Here is a 12,119-nt window from a genome sequence, read left to right on the forward strand (position 1 = left end):
TGTTTAAACTAATGCAATGCTGTTAAGGGCTGCCAGAATTCTAATTCTAGGTCTTGGTTGTTTATAAATGAGTAATAAGATATCCACTTATTCACAAGCATTCAGCTTCTAGGTGCTGAAAGGTGTAAAGGTTTGGATACTAGCTCATCATCCAAAGTTGCAGTACGGTTTGATGCAGCTCTGAAAAACAAGTCCTTTATTGGCTAGTTTACAAAAGCAGGCTTTTTGACAAACAGGAGAAACGCAGATAATGGAGCATAAGCCATGCTGTTTCTTTTTTCCTTGCAGTAGTATGGCACTGTGCGAGGAGCTGCTCTTCCCCTTTCTAGGGGTAAGAGGAAGATTCTAGGGAAGGTAGAGATGCTGACGTTTCTGATGACTCATTTTTGAACATTCAAGATTCACTTCAAGGCAACAAGCTCAGGGAGCAAAAGCAGTGAGCAGGCAGGATGTGGTGTTCTAAGGGTTGCAGTAGGGAAGCAGTTTAAGAAACAAAAACGCCTAACATCAACACTTCTGCTCTGAGAACTTAGCTACGCTTTGCGCTGCCATGTTCCAAGGTTACCTCAAGAAAAGGAAGCCTTTTGGTTTTGGCTGACATCCTTGCTGTGCTGCACTGTCTGTGAAGGTAGAACATGTAGTGCTGTTCTTGCTCAAAAGGAGGACTGCTCAGTAGCTGAAGCACATCAGCAATTAACTGACTACAGCTGGTACCGAGTGCTGCATCTAAATACTGAAGTATATACGCTCAGCACTGGAGAGTTGCTGCCTCCCTTTGATGTGTGTATCAATTGTACTTCTCTTACTTTGAGATTGCCAGCTCAGCAGTAATTTCTAAAATGCCCTGGGCTGACTAAAAATACATCTAGGTGTACTTCGCAACCAGCCTGTGTTCCTGTAGCTGCATGAAGACAGTAGAAAGAAACTTTTGTTGAGGTGTGGTGACAGCCTACCTGCTGTGCTCTGCTGCCATCTGCTAGTTACCTGAAAGTGTAAGCAACATGGAAGAGTCTCCAACCACAGCATGGTACGCAGGCTGGGGGGAGTTTCCTGGAGTGCTGCCAGCTAAGTGCTGCCACCCCCAACTCCCTCCATTAGTCAGTAGTACGAAAGATCAAGTGTCCTGTTTGCTAGTCATACAGAGTGGTCGCCTGTCCTCGAAGATAATTCTGTGAAGGGATGGGTGAAACCTGCCTGGGTACGCATGCAAACCACAGCTTGCAAAGTAGCAAATCAGTTACTTGTTTTGCAACCGCATCGGACCGTTACTGCCAACGCCAGTGGTGCTTACTGTCTTTGGTCTTTGAGTGTTTCTTTTTGCAGTGCTGCTTCTTGGGTCAGGATTCAAAGACTTCTGCATGTAATCCTCACGCTGAGTGAATGCTGAAATCTTGTTATTCTGGACCTGAGCTGCACAACCTGGAGTGTTATTGACAACACAGTTAAAGTGGCATTTGAGTTGAATAAATTCCAAGGGTGCTGTTTCTAATGTCTAGCATAATGAAAAACACTCAGGCTAGTACTAACAATAGCTTGCTTCTTAGACTGGAGAAAGTAGTTGGTATGTGATCTCCACACAAGGCAGAACAGAAACTATTTGCAGTATTTTTATGTATCTGCTCACCCCAAGCCCTTCTCTTAATAGCCGTAGGAGTATCAGCACTTATACCCCCAGCAGGACACAGGTTAGTGAAGCAAAAAATTCTTGCTGCCCAAGGCCTGCCTTGTCATGTGCCCGTACTCTCCTTGCAACTCTGGCTTTTGCTGTACTGTTCAAAGCTACGATGAAAAGATGCAGAAGAGTTAATAATATGCTCCCTGGTGAATTCCAGTCTTTATCATTTTAGGCTCCTCAGAAGCAGAGGTGCAGCCAGGTAATGCTATCCTTTCAGCCACTACAAAAAGAAAAGAACAAACCCTGAATCAAATGCTGTGGTTGCCATCGTGGTTAACATGAAGCAGGCTGCTATCTGTGTACAGCTTGGGGTCTATACAGGCAGTTCCTGGAGGTGATAAGCCCCATTTCGAAAAAAAGATCTTTGCCTTTTCAGTCAAAAAGAGCTATTACAAATGCTGTAGGACTGTGACCAGGTTAGTGTTACTCAGATTCATAGAGGAGAAGAATTGTATTACTCAGATTAATACTAAAGGCGGATTTTTACACGATGCAAGTCCAGATTGTCTTCTGAGGATTATGACACGTTATTGAATAGCTATTAGTATTGACTGTAAAATGGCACACTGCTAGAACCATGGGACAACCCCTGCAGTATTCCTTCAACCTTTTTGAAATGGGGGAAAAAAAAGCAAACAAAACAGCCTACCATGTTACATCCATCTACTGTTACAGAAATAGGAAAAAAGTGGAGGAAAAAAAAACGTAACTAGAATATACCGTGGAAGTTTAACATGGTTCAGAGTAGATGTGTATAGCCTGATGTAGTTCCTCTGTTGTTTGTGAAGAACTCCAAGCTCTTCAGACAACATTCTGTATCATGTTTAGCAACGGTAACTTAATACAGGAAAAAAAATCATCTCCATTCTGTCTTAACTGCTTAGCTTGTGTTCAGTGGCATTGGATTTAGAAACTTTGGATAAACTTGACTGTTTTAAAACCATAGAAACCACATACATATATGTGTATATTAATTAGTGATGCCTCCCTGTGCTTTATTTCTGCAGAATTGGTTCACATAGAGTCTTTAGCAGTGTGACAATGAGCATTTCTCAATTTTCTCTGGCAGGAGTAACTAACATCTTCCTTCCTGCAGAAGGAAATAATAACTAAGTTTGTGGTACTTTATATTCTTCATGGTGTAGAAACCTTGAAAGGTTGCTGTTGTTTTTCCTATTTATTTACTTGATGTGGAATTTAGGGATTGCCCATCCATCTGCATGAGTCTGTCAGACTGAAGAGCCAGTAGGATTTTGATACCATGGAGGAAAGAAGCTATTTCAGGCAGGTAGGAGTAAAAATCCTTAATCACTATTGTAAGGTACTTCAGTTATGTAAATGGTGTAAAAAACGAAAAAAGAAAAGGAAACGAAAAGAAAAGAAAAGAAATGAAACAGCAGAGAAGAATGGTTTCTGGTAAATCTTTAAGTTCCAAGTTAAGTCAGTTAAGATCTGGAAAGCTCTCACCACTGTTTTGAGCTTCTCTAAAGATACCTCGAATCATAGGCATGCATCTCCTTGAATTACCAGTCTGGCTACCCCACATGATTTGTAAGGAAGCTGTTTGAAGACCAGAGCCACTACTGAAGCCAGTTTCCTAGCACTTGAGATACTTGGTTTCCTAACTGTCCCTTCCCCTGAACGTGCACCCCCCTCCCCTCAGATTTCCCGTGATATTCTTATAGCACGAAAATGATGTGAGCTGTGGTTTAAAGCTGTTAGTTTGGGACTCAGTGTTTCTTGTGCTGCTTGAGCAGCTGCACTGAAAAAAAGGCATATGGCTTTTGAGTTCTGGCTTTTCCTCAAGATTTAGTTTAGGCCTTTCTCTTCCACCAATTCGCTTTTATTATGGAGTAGGGCTTCTCTTTCATACTTGGCTGAAGTTGCCAATTGGTTCAAAGGTTATGGAGGGATTCAGGAAGGTGGCACATAGCCCATAAGGTTTAGTGCCCCAGAAAGCAGGTTGCAACACACAATCTATCTTTACCTGCAGTCACATTCTGCTGAGAAACTGCAGCTTCCAGGTCATAAACTTGACATGGCAGTTCATCAATGTGCTGGGAGGCCTCCAGGTTTGTGCTGAACTCTTGGGTTAACTGGCTTCTTATCTAAAAAGTGGTAAAAGAATTAATGGCAGCAACAAAAATTAATCGTCTAACAACTCTGGCTCAAAGCAGGGGCCTAGATTTAAAGGGAAGGATGCTGATGCCCTGTGAGCTCTTATGAACGAGAGGCCATTGCTTCCATAATTACAGTTTTGCTAAGTGCATCTGTGATTCTCCTGAATGCATAATATAACAGAAACAGGGCAAACTGCCATTCTGATTATTATTTAAGAGGAATCCGCATTTCAGGCAGAACATAAAAACAATACAGAGGACTTTTCTTACTCTTCTCTGTGTGTAGCCCTCTCTCCAGTTCTAGGACAGAGGTGCATAAAAAAAAAAAAACAAGCAACTGTTCGCTCATCTCTCCCACAGACTGTGTAGTTTGATAACCAAATTTAAATATAGAGCTTGTTGGTGTTAATAACTGTGTAGGTGCTGGCTGTGGCTGAGGCTTCTGTGTGCCAATAAAACCCTCCCTGCTGCATTGCTGTTCTTTCTTCTCTCCTTGAAGCTAATCCAGCTGTTGACAGCTCTGTTTTCTTCAAGGGTTATTTTGTAAACACAGCAAAACAGATCAGAGCCCCGTCATGGGCAGAAAACAAATCTGTGGCCTCATGTCTGCAGCCACTGCTTTGGCTCTGTAGAAGTCTCACTGCTGTATGATTTTGTTCAGGGAATGTGCCAGCAGCATGAGGAATTATTCCCAGCAGAATGGCATTTGTCATCCTGACTCTTTCTGCAGGATGAACAGTCAGTGCTTTCACCTTGATGCCTCAGGAGACTGAAGACAGAATGCACTTGCTTGGCTTGCAGAAGCTTTTTTTCTCTCTCAGTCAAGAAGGGCTAGCAGACTTCAGTGGTTGTAGAGTTGTCAGTGCGGAGATTGATTCCTCTAGTTAAAGTCTAATCAAGTAGTTTCCAAACTTTTGTTTTGCAAACTGCAGTACAAAAGAAACACTGCTTTTTTTTTTCCACAGCAAAAAGGTCACTCTACCATTTGTGCTATACAGAGAAATTGCATTTACTTGGCAGAATCAGTTTTTATATTGAAGTAGTTAAATCCGTACAGTTCTTCATATAGGGGATACTCTGAATAAATACTCTTTTATACTAAACTGAGGATTAGCAATGCACTAATCAGCTTAACTAAATTCATGCCACGGTAACCAATATATTGCGCTTTAGTTAAGACTCGTCCCATTTCTGTGGCCAGACTGCGTTTAAGCCGTAGCCTTCCCAAAATGTTCACTTGGTAGTTCAGAATTTGGGAAACACCAGTGTAATGTATGTGAAACCAAGAGGTAAGGGCAGAGAGGGGAAGACCCCACTGAGGTTGCTAGGCAGGCTGGAGCCTTGACTCTTGGGTAAACCCTGCTCCCCTAAGGGATGCAACTGTGTTGCCAAGTGTGCACCCATTCCCACTGCACCAGAACTTATGAACTCCCAAGTAGTTTATTTCTAAAATAATTGGAATAATAGTCACTTTCTAGGGAAAAGATACTGAGCCAAGCTCAACAGCAAGGCCCTGAGGAGTAGCAGAAGCACAAGATGGCACCCAAAGGTGGAGCATGACACCAAGCATAGTAGCACCCAAGCCCAGTGCCAAGGCTTCTATTGTAGGAGCCACGTCCAGAGCAGTGGGAGGGCTGCTCTGAAGTGCTGTAAAAGTCACACACTTGATGGGATATACTCAGATGTGCTCAGACAGTGTTGGAATTGGAGATGTTGCTCCAGAAATCTTATGGATTCTGTTCATGGAATGCATAGTTAGAATTTACCTGCTGCATAGCTGTTTTGGCCCTTTTTTGTTGAAGTTGCCCTGTTTTAGAAGACTTTTCATTTTCCTTCACCAGGTCTTTTAGTTTCTGCTCTTTCTTTTCTACCTCTTCAAGCACCTTCTCCATGTTTCGAGCTTTCGCCACACTGAGAATTTGTCTTTTCCTGGCTTCCTGTGTCTTCTGATGTCCCATTTCCAAAAGCATTTGTTTCTACAACATGAGATCATGAATGTTTCAGATGTGGATTGCTTCCCCCAATTCTCATAGACACCTTTTAGATTTCTTAATGGTGTGACCAGTTCTTAAATGCCATCCCCAGCTTATCTGAATGAAGAGAAACTCTGTCCCATATGCCTTGGTGTTTAAGAGGATGAAATGTTGTAGACAAATCTGAATCATTGTAAGATCTTACCAAAAGAGTAGTCAGACCTAAACCCAAAATAAAATCTGTATTGCAGGACCAGGGAGCACAAGGGAAGGGTAAGTGGGAGAGGGAATAGAGTAGTGTAATTACAGCATTGCTTGTCAGAGAGAAAAGCCTCAAAACAATGTTCGTGTTTAGAACTTGTTCAATTGCAAGTAAACAAGAAAGCAGTTGGTTCCAATTTCCTCAGTTTGCTGTAATTTACTTTCTGCAAGCAGCCTCTGGTCTGCATGTGGGACTTGTCTTTAAAAGCAAAGCGTAAACAAGGGAAGGGAGGGAGGGGGGTGAAATGAGCACATCTTTTTCAAACACTGCTGTTTATATTCTGCATGCAGAGAAAGCCAGTAACTGAGGCTGCATTTTAGACTGTATCACAATAGAATGCAATGATACGACAAACCACAGCTCTGCCATACAGCCAAGGGGTGTGGAACGAAGTCTGTGATTTGTGAGCACCTTCATAACTATCTATACCAAGGAAGGAAAATTAGGAAGAAGAGAAAGAAGCAGAAGCAGAAATGAAAGGAAAACTGAAACCAACAGCTAAAAGGTGGCAGATGCAGTGGATCCTTCAGAAGTAAATTGGCACCTCGTCAGTTCAGAAAACCAAGGTGCCATCCAAATGCAACCCCATGCCAATGAAAAACCTGAATGCAAAGTCAGAGCTCAAAGCATTCAAGACCCTCACTGGAGATCTCTCTAAGCTGAACTAAATCTGAAGGTTCATAAACTAATAAGCTCAGAATGGAGCAACTGAGCATCAGATTTGACTTTTTAGTATCATATGTCCCAACATTTACCTTAATTACCTTTCTACCGGAATGAGCAAGTTGGTTTGGCAAATCAATATTTTCCAGAAAGGCATCTGACCTTGGCTTGAAAGTGTTCAGACATATTACCACTTCTATGATTAATCACATTTTAAAAACATCATTTCTAATTTCCAATTTTCAGTTTGTCTGACATCAACTTCTAAGCACTGACTCTCATGATATCTTTCCCTAAGCACCCTTTAGCTGCTGTTCTCTCTGTACAAAAGTGTCTGTAGAATATAATCAAGTCACTCTCCTTTTAGACAGGCACAATGGATAAATTCCTTTGCTAGACTGTTTTTTGCAGCCCTCAAAAGACATTCTTTGTAATCCTTTTCCACACCTTCTCAATCTTTTCTCATCTTTTTATAGTACACCCTGGAACCAGAGGCAGTATTGAAATGTGTTGTACATAGATACAAACCTATTTTAATCCATATGTGCTATTCTGCTTTTTATAAATCAAAAGACTGCAGCATCCATCCTTTCCACTACCATACCGCATGGTCATTCCTTTGCCTGTGATGATCCCTGCCCTTTCCAGGAATGCATGCAGTCATCCTGCTCTACAGGAATCTTGCTTTCTTCTCATTCTTCATCTATTTCCACACTGCAGTCCTTCTTGGAGGAATATTCAAGTTACCAAGCTCTCTGTACGATTCTGTATACTCACTTTGCCTATGTCATTAATCACAAAACGTGAAGCATCAAATTCACTAACATTCCTCCTCAAATATGTCGTTGGTAAACTTTATAATCCATAATTTTATATTTATTTCCACACCACTGACTAAAATCTCAAATACTGACCGTTATGCTACCAACTCCACTAGAAATCCATCAGAAGCCACTTTCATTTATTAAAAATAACATATATCTAGATGTCAAAAAACCTAGCACTTAATCCATTTAGCATTTTTACTGATACTACATAACACTAAAATCTAAAATACAGAAGGTGTATGCTGCTAGTCCAGCTGCTATAAAAGATTCTTCCAAATATGTGTTCTATCTCTAGCATTATGCTTATATATCTAGCCTGTAATCTTATCAGGAGAATGAAGTGAGGTTCGTTTGACAAGGCTTATTTTCCATAGTCATTTTCCCTGGCATTTATCAGGTTGCATGTGAAGGGTGTGCTTTTCAGTTTTGTCTGTGAGAAATGAACATTTTCCCATGTACAGCAGCCTGTAGAAGTAAAAAGGAGCTTGTAGTGGCAGCGATATATCTATGAAGCTATTCAGATGATAAAAAAACATGAAATGATTTCTAATGCAACATCACTGAACGTCTCCCTGAAATCTAGTGATTGGGTGGAAAACTAATAACTTTAAGATTTGTAACTTTTTTTTCTAGTTGTGGAATAAAATACTGTCTTTCTCCTCTTCTAAAACATATATCCAGCATTATTGATAGCATATGTGCATATAGTGCCTGCAGCTCTCAGTTTGGTGTGTGACTCAAAATTTTTTTTGAAATGCTACAGTTTTTTCCCTAGTTCTACATGCAGTGGTGGAAAGGCTCAAATGAACACATTATTTCAGTGCTATAAAATACATATTTAGCTTCAGTAATTGTATCACACATTTTGTTTTGAAGTCATTTCTCTCCTAAAATAACAGTAGCCAAAATCCTCATTAAAACAAGGGAGGTGGAGAAGAGAATTCAGTTTGCTACACTGATGAATCAGGAGCCATTTAATTCAGATACCTGCTTATGCAGCTGTTTCTTTAGCTTGTTTTCTGCTTGAGATTTTACAAGAGCTTTCCTTGCAGACATGAGCTGACCCTGCAATGAAGTCACCTCTTGTTCTGCCATCATCTTTGCTTTAAGACGCTCTTTTTTGGTTTGAAGGGCATCCTGTAAACAGAAAGTACATGACAGGAACAGTTGCAAGAGCAGTGATTTTCACTTTTACATAGTGGTAGATTTCTTAAAAAGTAATCTCAAAGAGATTTTTGGTAAAGTAGCACAAAATTGTGAATGTTTTCTTTTATCAAAGGCTGATTTTTAATAATAATCAGACATGCAGCAGTACTGCATGTCTTTACTTCTATTCACAAATCAACAATTCAAGTTCTTGTGTTTAAAAAAGCTCAGAGCAAAATCTGATCTTCCTTGTGCATTAGAAAGACCTGTCCATCTACTGATCTGTTTATTCCTTCATTGTCTATAAAGGAAAAATGTGTGTGATGTAGCTTGTTTTCCCTCTGGGAAGGGTCTTTCTGTTTGTTTTAAACACAAACACAAACACAAATGTATGTGCATACACATGCTATTATATCAGGTACAGACATAACAGCCCACCCCCTCTACTTTCCTGCCCTGGCAAGAGCCAGGTTCAGGAGCCTCTGCACTTGGAGCAGAATACAAGTTCCTAGATCTGCAGAATCACTGCTTAATCAGACACAAGAAAGCTCTGTCTCAATGAGATGAACTACTTTATCATTTTCAAAAGACAAACTTCTCCATTTATTTTTCTCAGTTTCAGACTTTTCTTTTAAATAGCTCTTATTTAAATTGACTAGTTTGCATTAATTCAATCCATCTTTGATCTACATTTAATATAAATTAATAAATTATTCTAGCAATTCAGCATCACTGTAATGTAGCTGAATTGAACACATGCACATCCAGCTTCATTTGACTTTAAAATTAACAAGCATAGAAAAGCCACTTTGCTTTCTCTCTTTATAAGTTAGCAAATATGATGCTCTCTGCCCTCCCTTTTTTTGACATGTGTGGCTAATTAACCTACATAGCAATCAATAACCTGTTTGTTCCATTCTAATCAGCCTCATTTAAAGAAGTGAGGCACTCTTTTCTCCATCCATCTTCACTTCAGTTTAATTCTGTCATTTTTGTGCTTCATCTTGTATTTCTGTAATTAAATTTATAGAGCTCATGCTGTGTTCTGCTTTGTTTAAGCAGATACCAATCTTGAAAAAAAATCAACAAACAAAACAACAAAAAACTCAGCCATCTTCCAAGCATTTGGCCTCATTCATTTTCACTTCGTGTCTGCTTGTCTTCTTTTTCACATGATTTCATCAGTTATGAAATAGCTTATTTTGATAAAAGTGTCATCGTTACTCTTCTGAGTCAACAGCAGAATTAGGAATACTGTAGGCTGCTCATCCTTCCTAGATTCTGTCTTGAAGAAGGCAACGGTGATATGTTTCATGGTCTTCATAGCTGAAGACCACCCTTTCATGGACAGCTTAGAGGAGGAGAAGGAAAATCAGCATTTATACCTAAAATCTTCAGTTATCACCAGAGCATATAAACTCACTGAATAATAATGAGTCTGACCAATCTATTAACTTAGTTGACAATTTGACACGAAAGACAGATAAAACAATAGGACATAAAACCTTCTCAGCATATCTCAGCTTTGCAGAGAGCTGTGCCTTCTGAGTGGTGTGTTTCCAGCAGCTCAAGGCCCTCAGCCTGCACACCAGCTTGCTCAGGCTGATATTTTCATCCCACAAGAGCTGAAGCTGCTTCTGCTAAAGAAGACAACAGTAAGTGCAGACAACCACAAGGATCACGTTTCTCCAACAACAACATGTGCTTTTGAAGTAAATACAATTGTGAAAGCATGAGACTATCTGTATTTCATTTTAATTCTCAAGTGTTCAAACTTTGCTGTTTGAAACAATGCAGTCTTGGGCAATAAACTTCTATTACTGTGTCTCCAGGGAAACAGGAAATGTGAACATTGCCCAGAAACTGAGGAACAAATGGAAGAAACATAATCAAAAATAACGAGCAGGTATGTCCCTCAGAAATGAAGCACTGTTAACGATGATAAACACTGTAATTAAGCCAGATGGAGATTCTGGTTCATGCAGTAGCAGTAGCCTGGCTCACCTAACTACAGTGTCTTTATTAGGAATAAAATTAGTGGAAACATGAGTAGTGTAGTCATTGGGTTTTGTTTTCTTTGTTTAAAATAGCTGACTTCACTACACAAAAACTATAGAAACAAAGGTTGTAGAGGAGCTCTGGATGCCCAGGCCCCAGGACACCTGTTTGAACCTCCCGCTGAAAGCAGGACTGTTGACAGCACTAAGCCACATCCACTATGGTCTTGTCTAACCACATCCTGAAGAACTGCAGAGGTGGAGCTCCCACAGGCTCCCCGTGCTGCTGCACCAGCCTCCTAATGAAGGAGGTTTCCTGCTGTCTGCCGTGAACCTCCCTCACCATAGCCAGTGGCTGCAGCCCCTTGCCAAGACTTTGCCACTCTGCCACTGCCAAGAGTCTGCCTTCAACATGTTTGTGGTTTCCTGTAGCTGAAGGCTACTTCAAGACCATCTCTTCCACCTTAACAAACCAGATCAACTCCATTAACTTCTCCTTGGAGGCCATGTGCTCCGCACCATGCCACTGGCCAGTTTCTCAAACATCCCTCTCCCACCACTGGGCCTCTCTGAAGGGCTGTGTGCCTCACATTAATCTTAGCTGCAGCTGGGCTTTGGCCTTCCTAATTTCATCACTATGGGTCTGAACTCTTGAGATTTTGCCTTTGTTGCCTGTTCATGCTTTCACTGCTTGCTGTATCACTTTTTACATTTAATCATTTAAGAAAATCCTTACTAAGTCTAGTAAGGCCAAGTTTCTGTTAATCAACCTGGTCCACCTGCATAACAGAGCAGTTGTTTTTGAAATATTTAAAGTTTTCTTTTAAAAATCAACAAGCTTTCCTGGGTACCTCTTCCTCTTCTTGCAGTTTCCCAGTGGTTCTGCTTAGCTTTTGTAGCATAGTAAAACCAGTTTCTCTTGACCAGGCAGTTTGAAGCAGATTCCAATCACAGTCATTAATCATCACCAGTATTCCTCCTTCCTCTAACCCTGAATCATAGAATTTCAGTAGTACCTCTCCATACTCTCATAAGATCTCAGGCCAGGGAATGAACTCACACTGAGTGTAATTGTTGCCTGCTGCTGATCCTCCTTATAACACCCTGTAGCCATTCATGCCCATGCTCTAGCTGTGTGCACCAGCTCACCATCTGTGACCCTGCCCACACCACAGACATTTGTCTGCATGTGAGCTCCAAGCTGTCCTTGTTCACTGCTTCTGCAGCAAGTACTTGTGGAAGTCTCCCTGCAGCCTTCTCAGGCATGGACTTCTTACATTTCCACTAGTTCCTCATTTACTACTGAGTATCCCTATTCCCCATGCTTAGATGGAGGTTGAAAGACCTTTTCACCATACTGGTATTACATTTATATCCTGCTTTACAAGCTTCTCTGCTTAAAGAGATCTGCAGGCATATTTACTTTAGACAGAAGTATTTAGCCATGATCCATTTG

General features: G+C 40.7%; 1 protein-coding gene across 1 annotated transcript; it reads right to left on the reverse strand.

Moving 5' to 3' along the window:
- Positions 1-1,237: 1,237 nt before the first annotated feature.
- On the reverse strand, positions 1,238-10,273 carry LOC136048357 (coiled-coil domain-containing protein 162-like). The gene is made up of 5 exons (XM_065736006.1): positions 10,172-10,273; positions 8,508-8,657; positions 5,562-5,771; positions 3,663-3,783; positions 1,238-1,419 (listed from the first exon to the last, which is right to left on the reverse strand). The coding sequence occupies exons 2-5, from the start codon at positions 8,616-8,618 to the stop codon at positions 1,238-1,240; spliced, it is 624 nt and encodes a 207-aa protein (XP_065592078.1). The 5' UTR covers positions 8,619-8,657; positions 10,172-10,273.
- Positions 10,274-12,119: the final 1,846 nt, after the last annotated feature.

This window comes from Cyrtonyx montezumae, unplaced genomic scaffold, assembly GCF_038088225.1.
Source record: "Cyrtonyx montezumae isolate F1298 unplaced genomic scaffold, pur_monq_1.0 scaffold_0, whole genome shotgun sequence".
NCBI classification, from domain to species: domain Eukaryota; kingdom Metazoa; phylum Chordata; class Aves; order Galliformes; family Odontophoridae; genus Cyrtonyx; species Cyrtonyx montezumae.

Excerpts from the sequence above, each read along its gene's own strand:
- LOC136048357 (XM_065736006.1), bottom strand. The coding sequence starts at position 8,618 with ATGATGGCAGAACAAGAGGTGACTTCATTGCAGGGTCAGCTCATGTCT. Across the intron at positions 5,772-8,507 it reads AGAAACAGCTGCATAAGCAG|AAACAAATGCTTTTGGAAAT; the intron begins GTATCTGAATTA and ends CTCATGTTGTAG. Across the intron at positions 1,420-3,662 it reads TCAGCAGAATGTGACTGCAG|GTTGTGCAGCTCAGGTCCAG; the intron begins GTAAAGATAGAT and ends ATAACACTCCAG.